Genomic DNA, 13,611 nt, shown 5'->3' with positions numbered 1-13,611 from the left:
AAGGAAGGAAGGAAGGAAGGAAGGAAGGAAGGAAGGAAGGAAGGAAGGAAGGAAGGAAGAGCTTTTGTCCTGTCCCTCAGGAACTCTCTACTGTGTGTATGGATGGGGAAAAGGATGAGGAATATTGAATATATTAACTAGAATGAAAATGAAATAGAATGATAAATGCTAAAATCAAGATGCACACTAGATGAGTTCATAACACTAAACATTGATTGCAAAAATATATGGAGAACAATTTTCACAGTAGTGTCTGTGAGTAAAACTTTAGAGTTTATTTGATTACAAGCTAGACACCATCAAATAGTGTGGTTTACCTGCTAGAGAAATAACAATCTATGTTTCAAAATAGAAATGTTTTCTCAATATTTGGAAAATCTTTCAGAAACTAAACTTTTTAAACAACAAAGTTATATTTAATTCTGAAGGGGAATTTGAAGAAATTATAGTATTAATATATACAGTTAATTAAACCAAGGCAGTATGTTTAGCATGGGTAAAGTAAGCAATAGAATGAATATGTTGGAGAAAACTATAGAAATCACTGGGTAGAAGAAATGTTTTATTTCTTCATACAGAAGCCTGGAGAAAAATAGAAAAAGTTAAAGAGAAATAGTTGGACTATATTAGAGTTAATTTTTCTTAGAAAAGGAGTAGGGCATTTGGTTATATATTGAGTACCCTATCCCATGAAATATCTAAAAAAACATGAATGGGATAACCACCCTTAATAGATTCACTACAGTAATTTCTGAACGTGGTAAAATATTTGCTTCCATGGCTTCTAAATTCCTTTCAAATGTAAAGTCTTTTTATTTTCAGAGAAAAAGGTCACTTTGGGATGAAATCATCCCAGAATTCTGGGTGAAATACTGTTCCTAGACAAATAAAATACTGGTTATGTAGTGAGCAAGAGGCTAGATGCATACAAAAATAAGATTTGCTATAAAGGAACCTAGTACAAGTTGACTTTGTCAAATCTCATTAAAGCTGAGACCGTTTTTTTCAGAGTAGAGGACTATTTCTAAAATCTTCTTTCTCATCTGAGACCTAGAAGTTTCCATGCTACCTCCAATACTGTATGGAATAAAACGTTTTGCATTAAAATGTATGTGGCAGAGATGGGTTAGCTATTCAAAAGACACTGTCTTCTTTCTGGGCACATAGTTAGACTGTGTTGCCCACCAGACTAGCAGTTAGGTGGGGGGATGTATTTGAGTTTTAGATGATTTAATGCAAGCTGGAGTACAGTATTACACTTCCAGGCCAAGCCTAGCAAAATTTCTCACAAAGAAAGAAATATTTCTTCCAATGTTATTAACCGGATGGTTATCACCACAGTTGTTTTGGCATTGTATATTGCAGATATCAGAGCCATAGAATGGAAGAGGCCTAGGTATCTGAGCTAGTACTTGAAGGAGAGCTGTCTGCTGATGAAGAATGGCCACTTATGAATGAAACATAAGTTTCTATCATATCAGATCCATTAAAAAATTTTGATTTTGTTGCTGCATTCCATATCGTCTCAACTGATATGGGTGTGTATAGTATCATCTCCAGCCCTACATTTTGGGCTAGCTTCAATTTGATGCTGGAGATTCTTAAATACCTACTCATTCATAATTTGTGTATTCATATAATCAATGAAAGCTGGAACCTTGTTTGTTTTGCTTACTACTCTCTAAATAATCCATGGAAGAAGGTTTGTAACACAGTTGGAATGTGCTAAATATTTTTCTAGTGGCCTAGTAAATAATAGAAACTTTGATGAGATTATTTAGTAAAGTAGTATTTTAACAAATATTTATTGCATGCACACTATGAGTCAACTGCAGTTAGATAGGTTCATGCCTATGAGTAAGTCAGACATGTCCCGTTTTCTCATAAAGCCTAAATCCAGTGGCAGAAAATGATAAATTTATTTTGAAAAATACAAGAAAAATATAGTGAGAGTTAGGGCTGGGGCATCATGCAGCACTGTAGGAATAAGGGCTCTGAAATATAGTAATGAAAAAAAGGAGTGCCACTCTAATAATCTGTAATTAAAAAAAATAAAAGTGGAGAGAAAGATCTGAATTAAAGAGAGAAATCAATAAAACTTGGCCATTGCTTGGATGTTGGGAGTGAGGGAGAAGGTAGAGCTAAAGATAATTTCAGGTTTCTGGTTTGAATGACTGGGTGATGGTGGTACCGTTAACCAAGATAGACAGAACCAGAGGAGAAGCAAGGAGGGGAGAAGAATGGATGACAAAGTCAGCTCTGGATGCATATAAATGTATCTGTGGGAATTGTGAGTGCATATGTTCAGTAGGCGCTAGAATAGTCAAGTGTAGCATGCAAGTTGGTAGTCAGGATTAGAGACACAGCTTAGAATTTGTTAGTATAAATATGGTATTGCAGCTACAAGAATGGCTCCTCCTAAAACAGAATAGATTAAAAAAGAAAAAGGCACAGAATCAATCCATGAGAATTACCCATTGTTTCCTAATGTCAGGTTTATCCCAAAATCTGTAGTTAATATCAAGGAAGATGGGGTTCAAAAGCGTTCTTGCTTTGAACATACCATTACCCAGGATGGGAAGAATCACTGCTTCGGGTTCTGGAATATTTTCAGACTGTAGACCTGCGGAAAGATAAAGGACATTAAATAGTCACTTATCATCTCTGAAGACTCTTGTCCCAATGTGTCAGACACCCCCTATTGAAAATAACTTACACAGACATTGATCCTGTTCAAAATGTGATTTATGTGGAACCACACTCATCACTGGGAAACAAAAGCCACTACACATAAATTACTGCTAGACTTTAACATTTGATGCACAACAAAAGAATGTGTGACTGCCTTGGTTTCTGTTACCCATGATGAAAGTGGAATTGAGACACCATCAGCTATAGAATCAAGAATTGTCTTAATATTTATGTTTTGATGTGGTTCCTGAGGTTGCCACGACTGCATAACAGGTGTGTGCAAAGTGAGGTTGTCTAACTCAGAGCTGACCTGGACTTTGGAGGAAACCAAGAAGGAGAGGCCTTCTAAGCTTGGGCACTTAGCCTTGCCAAGATTTATCACAGCAGAAAATGATGATGGGTGACCCTCTGGTCTCCCTCAATCAGTTTGTTAAGTAAATCTCCTCAGTGCCATAGGAAAAGAAAAGTGGTCATCTAGGTATGAACACAAATCTATGTTGACTATTAATTCTGGGCTCTTTGTAATCACTAAGCTATTCTGCCAGCCCACGAAGTGTCCTCTACAATTATGAATGTGAAAGAAGCCAGGCCACAATCTCTGTAATCTTCACTGGCCCTACTCATTGGCACACTCTGAGGGAAAATAAAAACAAACAAAAGCACAATGGAAAGTCTCATTTACACTGTTAGCTTGAATGAAACCACTCAAACTTATTTATATATACTCTGAGGTGACTATTCATATGATTATCAATTTCAAGGACAAAAATTGAATTGAAATCTGTTTAAGTTTTTGTAAAAATCTCAAATAACAATAACCACCTGAGAGGCTTATTCCAGAGACTTTAAGAATAGACGTGAGCTAACAAATGTGAACTACTCTGAATCTTCATACCTTTGTACCTACTAAAGGCAAGACTTACGTAGACAAAATATGGTCCGTTCCCTGCTCTGCATGAAGGAGAGCCAGAGGCTGCCCCACCAAATTTCAAGCCCAGGACTACATGCTGCCTCTTGTCCCATTCTTCCCACCTGAACTGCTGGACTAACTTGACCATCAGTAAATTCAAGAACATTTTCTGGAGGAGGCCTTATTATGGCAGTCGCGTACATGCCAAGACCTTTCTTTTAGAAAGATCTCTCCCATGAGAGTCATACAAATATTACATCTAATTACCATATTCTGTGGCCCTGATAAGAAACTGTCAAGTAGATGAGGAAGACACAAAGCCATGACAACACTGATTGAGGAGGCATCACCTGCCACGTAGAGAGGCAGGCTCCAGGTGCTAGAGTTATCATAGTAGGTTGTACCAGTACCTCTAGGATTCAAGAACTATGCGTTGAAAGGAATGGAGCAATAAGAAGAAACTCTGGCTATTTCACAATGATTCTGGACCCTTATCATTATTTATTGATTGTCTTTAAATTTTTTTGGTGGGAGGAGGTGTTAAATGAAAAACATGCATTGAAAGAAAAACAAGAAATTCATTACCCATAGGTGAGCATTTACTGTGTCACTTCCCTCAACCACTAGGAAAAAGGCTTCTTGCATTCAAAGAACAATTTCTCCTTCTTAATGGCTTCAATTAGCATAAAAGATACCAGTGGCTGGGAGTCCACCAGAGCTACCATCTTTGCTGTGTGAAGGGACTAAGGGACCATAGAAAGCACAAGTCAGATGTCAGGCCCTCAGGAGGACAGAGGGTGGGGGCAGGGAGCTTACAGAATGGCCCACAGCACAGTTCCAGGCTAGTGGACAATGTTTCTCAAAAGAAAATGCAAGGGGACAACTAGAAGAGTCCACTTTTAAAATCCTTGCTTTTCTGTAAACATTGAATTTATTCTCTGAATGCTTCACCACCACTGAAATATATAATATTCCTTCTGGACAGCAAAATTTTGGAGAGAAGTTTTAAAAAGTATTTGATTACAGACCTTAACTCTTTATGTCAGATAACTACATAAGTTCCTAGGGAGCACTAGATTTAACTAACTAAGTAAATCAATCAATCAATCAATCAATCATGTGCCTTGCCAGGAGGACTACAGAATATAGTATGAAGCTTTTCAGACTGTTCTCATGAACTTCAACAAATGAGCTACCACATACTCAGGATAGGAAATGATTTTTAATCCAAAGAAGGCGACTGAGGCCAACTGAATAACAAGAAAAGGAAAAGAGACGGGACATGCAATGGAGCCACTGATACAGAAGAGGGGTCCTGGAGCCAGAGACAAGGAAGTTGCCTGCAAACTAATATAACTAATGAAGCAGTAAGATATGGTCACAAAGATACAGGGCCTCGTGAACTTTAGTCTGAGTTGTTGACCTTACCTGAGGAGAACCCCAGCATCTTTGCAAGGTAGGTGTCCTCTTCACAAATCTGATTGATAAATATTTGGCTTGCCTCGTGCCCTTTCAGAATGACAAGGTCAGTCAAAACTCGGGCCTTATCCATAACTGTAGCATTTTCATATCTTACTTTGTCCATCTCCTCCTGGTTCAGCACTCTCTGGTCTAATAGTTCATCCAACAGGCCATTTATTGTGCCCGCACCCACTGAACGGACAAACAGCTTCCTCTTCTCTTTCAGGACCTTGTCTGTTTGAAGCACAAGGATTCAAGTCATGAAAACAGCCTCATTTCCCTCTCAGCAACATGAGAGGAAATAACCTCCTTTAGATTTCATCCATAAAATGTCCGTCTCCCCACTGTTCAGTCATTCTGAGAAAACCTACATTCCTTATCTTCCCTCAGTATTACCCGTGTCTGCTCACCACCTGGTCTGAATCCTGAGATTTAATATATGTAAGTGTCTGAAAAGCAGGGTTCATTCTGCCAGTGACCCATGTTTATTCAACTCTGCATAATAAAATAAAACAGATAACCCATTTCCTCTGAGAAAAACAGTTGCTGGTATCCATCTTGTGCCAATTCTGTACCTCTGTCACACAGTGACATTTAAGAAGTCAGTGAAGATTGCAAAACGACAGGAGAATACCAGTAAAACCCCAGTTCCTTTCCGGCCCTTTCCTTCCTGTCTAAAAGCAGCGAATGTCTTCTGAGCCCCTTCTCTCCCATTTGCCCTCCCTCCCTCCTTCTCTTCCACTCCCTCAGTTCTGCTCACCCAAACATTCACAGAACCTAATTTTGGCTTCTGAAAAAGCCAGACCCAAAATTTCTTCACCAAAAGATGCCCTTTTACAATAAAGGAAAAAGAAAAAAAAAAAAGCTTACCAGCCATGGCTTTTCACCCTTAGTCTTAATGTGTGATATGAAACTGAAAGCATGTGTCACCTTCCTTTTCAGGAGGACCTGACTATTGAGAAATACCCACTGCTCATGCATATGCATATGCATTCGTGTATGGTTTTTTTCAAAGAAATAATCAGATTGTTTAACCTTGCACCAGGGAGAATATTCTTGGGAAATTTTCTTCACCAGCACTTGAATCAAGTCAGACTAGGAAGGGAGTGGGGCCTAGAGAAAAAGAAAGGAATTAGAAAACATGTATACTATTAAATTCACACAATAATGAATCTTCCATCCTTTAGGAAGTGTGATCTAGAAAAGTAATTCATCCTTTGGTATCTTACACAATTCAGGGCGATATAACAAACTACCACAGTCTGGGCGGCTTATAAACAAGGGACATTTATTTCTAACAGTTCTGCAAGCAGGAAGTCCAAGATCAGGGTTGCGTTGTAGTGAAGGCCCTTTTCTAGGTCGCAGACTGCCAACTTCTCACCATGTCCTCTCATGGTGGAAAGGGTGTAGCACCTCTCTGGGGTCTCTGTTATAAGGGCACCAATTTTATTCATGAGGGCCTTATCCTCATGATCAATTCAGCTCCCAAAGGCTCCACATCCTAATACTGTCACCTCGGCCATTAGGTTTTCAACACATGAATTTTGGAGGGACACAGGCTTTCAATCTATAGCATTTGGATAGCTGAACAACTGTGAGCCATGCCCCCATCACACAGCTCTGGGCTGTGTCTCAGAAGTATGTGTCCCTGAGAAGCAGTTCTGCTATTAGGAATGGAAACGTTTTTTCACCAAAATCAAATATTTTCTTATTTAACACTTTTTCCTTTTAGATTGCTCTGTTTTGAGGGACACTGTAGAGTGTAACAGATCAGGCTCTGGATTCAGAATGTCTGACTTAGCATTTTAACTTTCTATTCTTAGGCAGGTTAACTTTCCCATGCTTTGGTTCCTCTATTTGTAAAATAATCTCATCAATAGCCTATACACACCTTTGAGCATTAAATTAGTGAGAATTTGGAAAATTTATAAAACATTGCCTGGCATGTCATAAGCACACAATATTATAATTGGTTATTATTGCTATTATTATTAATATAAATATTTCACACTAGAAAAATAGCCAAGGTTAATTATTTGCAGGTTTTCTAGTTAAATTTCTTTTTTGTGAGAATCCATCTGCATCTCATTCATTCACTTAGCAAATATATATGGATGACCTACTCCATGTCAGAGACAGTTCTGGGTGCCCGGGTTCAGTTGAATCAGACAGTGGTCCCTTGCCCTCATGCCTTCGTATTCAAAAGAGGAGATAAACATGAAACCCAATGTGTAACTGGGATATTAGAATGTTAGAGCATGGTAAGTGCTAAGGAGAAGAAATCAATTAGATAGTGGGTTATGAAATATTGGAGGACATTAAAACTGAAGACAGAGGAGACCAAGAAGGCTTAAAGAGTTCATTGCTTTTTGTAAGCACATGTTCAGTTGCTTGTCTCAGAAAAAACTCAACATAGCCAATTATTTCATAGATATGGCTATTTGAAGATAGAGTAATAACAAAATGCCTATTAATCCTTCAAAGATATCAGTGTGTTTACTAAAAATGCCCTTAGGGTTATTACCTTAGTTCCTTAAGAGAATAAGTACCCAGAGTTACTAAAGTATTCAGTGAGAGCCTGTGTGTGTGTGTGTGTGTGTGTGTGTGTGTGTGTGTGCGCGCGCGCATAGGAGTACATGCGTGAAATATCTCAATTACATATTAGTAGATTTATTACTATTGTTTTGAAACTCTATACAATTAAAAACAAACTTGTATTTGACATGTTGGATACCAGTTTGCTGCTTATGCTCTAGGCTAAATGTTAAATTCACGGTTTACATTTTAATCTAAAGTTTTCCTCAGGGTGCTTCTTTCTTTCCTTGGCTACCTACCTAATCCAGTTTGCAGCACAATCTTGTGCTGCATGCCTCAGGGAGCCTTGTTGCAGGAGAGAAAGCAGATATTGCATGTGCCTTCTCCTACATATTTAAATTTATTCATTTATTTCTGAATGCCTTAAGGATTTCCCGTGAGGGTTTCTCCTCCAGGAAGGGCCACACACTACTGAGATGAAGCATGTGAGCTGGCATTTAAACTGCAGAAAGGATGGCCAGGCAACATGTCTGGAGATGTAGAACCATAAGCATTGACACTGGGAAGCTAAGTAGAGAGCCACTACATAGCAAGGGCCCACTGTGTCCTCAAAAATGAAGATGCAAAAAACTGGAAACATTCCAAATGTCCAATGAGATGCATGCGTGAGTAAACAAATTGTGCTACATGCATACACTTAAGTACTACTCAACAATAAAAAAGGAGCAAATTATTGATGTAAGTAATAACCTTGATGAAACATTACACTTACATGAGTGAAAGAAACCATATAAAATAGAATACATACCCTATGATTCCAGTTATGTGAAGCTCTAGAATAGGAAAAAGTAATGTATTCTGATAGAAATCAGATCACTAATTGCCTAAGGAGGAGGTGCAGAGAAATTGAGTGCAAAGAGCATGAGGGGACTTTCTGGGGTGATGAAAATATTCTGCATCGTGATAGTGTTAATTCTACATAATAAATTTGTCAGAAATAATCCGATCATGTTTTTTAAAGAGTTACACTTTATGTTATGTAAATTTTACCTCAATAAGATTGAATTTTGAAAACTAAAATCAATGGTTGTAATAATAGACTGAATTGGGAAGTATTTTCTTTCCTTGTTTTTCTGGATGTACTCAGCAAATCAATTGAAACTGTGGTAAGAGAATGAGCTTCCTGTAGTGACTGAATGGAATTACCTACAGTTGGATGGAGATTTGTAAACAAAATGGAAATAAATTATAAAAATGATCAGTTTATCAACTAACATATGTACCTAGAAAATAGTATTACAAAGGTAGACTATTATATACATAAAATCATCATAAAATAAATTAATGGACCTCTCCAAAGTAGTGTTTTAAGGAAGCATACTGATTTAAAAATTCTTATGTCACAAGTACCTGTGATAGCCTGTCTGCACAACAAAACCATTTTTATTAACAGTAGATAGTGTGAAAAGCTCTTACATAGAAGGCAGATCTTGTGCTTGTGTTCTAGTGTGCCATTTTCAACCGTTAGAGAAAGTCACTTATTCTCTCAGTTCATTTTTCTCTTATTTTTCTTTTTTTATATATAATTTTAGGGCTCTTAGAACATCGTGATAATACATCTTAGTGAGAGCATTTACCAAATATAGCATGGTATTTTATTTTTCCTTCATCTAAAACCTTCTCTTCCATACAGCTTATCGACATGGACTTTGAGCTCCAATAGCCTTGGGATAAGATTGTGTTCGTTATCTGTAGGTCTTAGACAGTGTATTTAACATCTCAAAGCTTTTGTTTCCTCAATCAGAGTGTGTGTGTGTGAGGGTCAGGTGAAAGGTCATAATTGGTCTTACTTTCTAAGATGAAATGGTACGGGTAAAGACTATGCCAAAGTGCTTTCCATCATGAGTACCAGAGGCAAGGAACTGTCAAAATATTTTTCTTTGTAAAGTGCTCCTGAAATATTCTTATGCTTTATTTCATGGCCTGTCATGACAAGTGTGTGAGTTAAACAGGTTAAATAAACAATGATTCCATTGTATGAGTAAGAATACCAGGTAAATAGTTGATTCAGAGACTTGGCAAACACACAGTGCAGAACTTGCATGTGAAGACATCTCTCCTTCACATAATGATATTTAGGTCAATGATAGGTCACATATATGACGGTGGTCCCATAAGATTATAATGGAGCTGAATTTCCTATAGAAAATGGAAGTCTTTGTGGTTCAGGAGAAACCTTGTTTTCTCTGACAGAAGCTATATTCATGGAGCATGGCAATGGAACCCTCACTCACAGCACCTGGATTTTGGGTGCACAGATCACATCCTAGTCAGTCAGTCACTGACCTGTTTCCGCATAGACAAGCCCATTCCCCAGGACCACATATCCAGGTCCTCAAGGTACATTGCTATAAATTCTTTGTAAAGGACCTGAGATCCTCTACAAGGACACAGGTCCACAGGAGCTACGATACCAAATATTGAATGCCACTGCCACTTCAGTGAAAGCTTTCTGTGGCTGTGTGGGGCCAGCCTGTCCCTGAACTTTGGAAGTATTTTCAGGTTGTAATGATGTGAAGCATAGATAAGTTTTATTTCTTCCATCACTACAATGCCAGAGGGAGCCCTTTGTGCCTAATAGCATTAATGGAACCAAAAACAAATTTCCAAAGTCAAAATACTGATTCCTCAGTTCTATACCCTCTTCATGTTAAGCATCCTTTTTTTTTTTTTTAAATTCATACCACAGATTTCCTTAATCTAACCACTGCTGCAACATGCAGGAGCCAAAACCACATCACAATGACCATCCCCTATGCTTTTTTTTTCTCTTCATCTCGATTTCTTATTCCTACTGAGTCTCAGATCACCTTTCACTCCCTCCTGACAGTCACTGTTATGGTGATCAGTGCCTTACTCAGCCAGTATCTCCTCCATATTTCCAATCAATCCAGCCCATATTTCTATGCATAGAGCAGCACTGCCAGCTTCAGTGTTCTATTTCTGACCCTGGTGAAAGAACGCAGGGGGAGGGCTTGAGAGACAGTGCTTATAAAGCCTAGAGTAGTGTACAATAAAGTCCTCGGCATTCACATTCACTCACCACTCACTCACTGACTCACCCAGAGCAAATTCTAGTCCAATAAATTTCATTCACGGTAAGTGCCTACACAGGTGTACCGTTTCTTAAATCTTTTATACCACTACTGTACCTTTTCTATGTGTGGATAGTTTAGATATTCAGATACTCACCACTGTGTTACAATTGCCTACTGCATTCAGGGCAGTGACGTGCTGTACAGGATGTAGCCTAGGAGCAATAGGCTGCACCATGCAGCCTAGGGGTGTAGCGGGCTGTACCATCCAGGTGTGTGTAAGTCCATTCTGGGATGTTCACACAATGGCACAATCACCTAATGATGCATTTCTCAGAACATATCCTGTCTTTAAGCGAAGCATGACTGTATCTGCTCCACATGAAGTGCTGCTCCCCAGGCTGGCACTGCTCTGGAACTATGTAGTATAAAAGCAGAGAATAGGTTTCTTGTTTCTAGGGAACTCAAGATAATATAAACAGTGATAAGAATTATAGTGAGACTAAATGAGGGCCTAGATAAAAGTGCTGAGAGATATCAGAAGACATTAAATATGATTTGTCACAATCAGGGAAGGCTGTGTAGGCTGGCAAGACAAACCTGCAGCTGCAGGAGTGATGGTTTATTGATTAATAATGAGGAGAGAGACAGTAGCTAAGTTGTTGAGATGTTTCCGTGTCCTAAGTACTAAGATAGGTCCTTTCACATTCTCACCAACACTGGAAAATTATTACTAGGAGCCCAATTTGAAAGATCAGAAATCAAGCCTCAGTAGAACACTACCACAGATGAAGTTCATAAACACACTAAAAAGCAAGTCTCTTTCTCAATTGCAGAGTCCAGGAATACAAAGTGTATTGGATTGCTTCACTCTAAAGTCCATGTTTTTTATTAGTTTTTGAGATGATAGCAATCCAATGAGGAGAATGATAGAAATAAAACATTGAGGCCAGAGTCATAGGAAGGAAAGAAAAAAATAAATTTTAACTAAAATTAATTAATTAATCAATCAATCAATTTATTTATTTATTTATTTATTTATTTATTTATTTTGCTTATAGCAAAGGGTGTATTTTGGGGGTCAGTGGAAAGTGCATTTTGAGAGTAAGATTGTATTGAGTGTATGATGATTTGCAACAGTCAGTCTCAGGGAGGAATTTAACCTGATGAGACAGGTTTAGGGAGCTTCTTGAGTAGGAGGGTCATCTGAATCTATCTCTAAAGTAGCTGTTTTGTATTGAAGGCTTAAGAGAACTAGACCCTGGAATAAGTACTTCATCTACATTGGTTCTGCAAGTGAAAACTTTTGAAAATGCTAGTATTCAGGCTTATTCCAAGTCGTTGAATCGGGGTATCCAAGGGTGAGGCTCAGGGGTATGAATACATAAAAGTATTCTTTGGGGATTTGATGTATGGCCTCTATTGAATATCACTTGCTGAATGTCTCAATCTATTATCAGGGATAATTGGGAGTTCTCTGAGACCCCCATGCACCATCACATTGTCACTGTATTAGAACATTCTCTTTGAGGCACTGCTGGTCCCATATGAACCAGGACTTGGGCCCTGAGTGGCCAGGTATTGAGAACAGAAGATGGGATAGGAGCATCTGAGAGTTAGGGTTGGCTGGGAAAGAATCTGCAGAGGTTGTGAGCTGGGGTGAGAAAGCAAAGAGCTTGTCTGGACTAGCAGGCAGCAAGGAGGGTCATAGTCTCCATGCATCACGTTTCTACACCAATCGTATTATGAAAATACTAACCTATGAAACCTCTGCATGGTGGAAAAGCTGATCACACTGGGGCCAAATCCTGGAAGAAGGATGCAAGAGGTTTTGAATCTGTTGTGTTACCTGCCAGCAGAAGCAGAAGAAAGTCTTTTTCAAATTCAGCCCTGAGGTCTTCCACTCAAAATAAGAACTCTACCACAGATGAAGTCCATAAACACTAAAAATCAAGCCACTATGAGAATATATCAGCAGAAACAAGAAATACAAATTGATGTGCCCATGGATAAGCAACTATTGGACTAATCAAATATAGAGCATAGATGGCAGTTTGTGTGTGGTTCAAATAAAAGAAGCAAAAAGCAATTATTATTTATTTTTTTTAAAGATTTTTATTGGGGAATTGGGGGGATGGGAACAGTGCTGGGGAATTGGGAGGAGGGGAACAGACAAGTTGCTGTCATTTTGTCCTTCAGTCTAGTTGTGGAGGACGTTGCTTCACTGGCCCCAAGTTGGCACCATCATTGCACTCTTCCTGGGAGAGGCAGATCAGTCGCTGCTCACTGCAGCTGCTGGCTACATACGGTAGCCCATGGCAACCCACTGCCACAGGGGTGCAGCCTAGCCATCCCCGGCGACTCACAGCAGCCCAGCTCCAGGTTGAGCTGTTGTTCAGCATCTTAGCTGTAGAGGGCAGTGTCACTGGCCCTCATATGTGGGATCCGAACCGGGGCCCTCTGGCATCCCAAGCCAGTTCTTAACCATCGCGCCAGTCGGCCGGCCCAGCAATTATTTTATAATAAGGAATAATCAGGTCAATTTAATGAAGGAAGTATATCAGTTGCAATTAATAGTGGCTACGTTAAAAGGAAGACACATAAAGTTTGTGATAGCATAAGTGATTTGGAAGATATTTTCAAATAATTTATTTAGAATGCAATAAACAGAGATGAGTAGCTGGGAAATTTGAAACAAAGAATAAAATGAGAAGTTCTAAAACATATCTGACTAAAATTCCAAAAAGATATAATTGAGAAAAAGGAAGAGAGAACAATATTAAAAGAAAATTTTCCAAAAATGAGAAAAGTATGAATCCACTGAATTAAGAAACGCAATGTACCTCAAACAAAATAAATCCCAAAAACAACTGCTTTAGAACAGCCCTGTGAGTGCGGTATTGTTATGAGTTGAATTGT

At 38.7% G+C, this 13,611-nt stretch overlaps 1 protein-coding gene across 1 annotated transcript in view; it reads right to left on the bottom strand.

Annotated features, from left to right (window-relative positions):
- Positions 1–5,997, bottom strand: part of CASP1 (caspase 1) — a 14,052-nt gene extending 8,055 nt beyond the window's left edge. The window contains exons 1-3 of the mRNA XM_019634136.1: positions 5,933–5,997; positions 5,030–5,296; positions 2,564–2,623 (exon numbers count right to left, since the gene is read on the bottom strand). Coding sequence (XP_019489681.1) covers positions 2,564–2,623; positions 5,030–5,296; positions 5,933–5,939 — 334 coding nt within the window. The 5' untranslated portion in view covers positions 5,940–5,997. The remainder of the gene's footprint in view (positions 1–2,563; positions 2,624–5,029; positions 5,297–5,932) is intronic.
- Positions 5,998–13,611: the final 7,614 nt, after the last annotated feature.

This window comes from Hipposideros armiger, unplaced genomic scaffold, assembly GCF_001890085.2.
Source record: "Hipposideros armiger isolate ML-2016 unplaced genomic scaffold, ASM189008v1 scaffold_1509, whole genome shotgun sequence".
Classification (NCBI taxonomy): Eukaryota; Metazoa; Chordata; class Mammalia; order Chiroptera; family Hipposideridae; genus Hipposideros; species Hipposideros armiger.
Note: the sequence above shows the minus strand (reverse complement) of the source record. Positions and strands in the feature narration are given on the sequence as shown.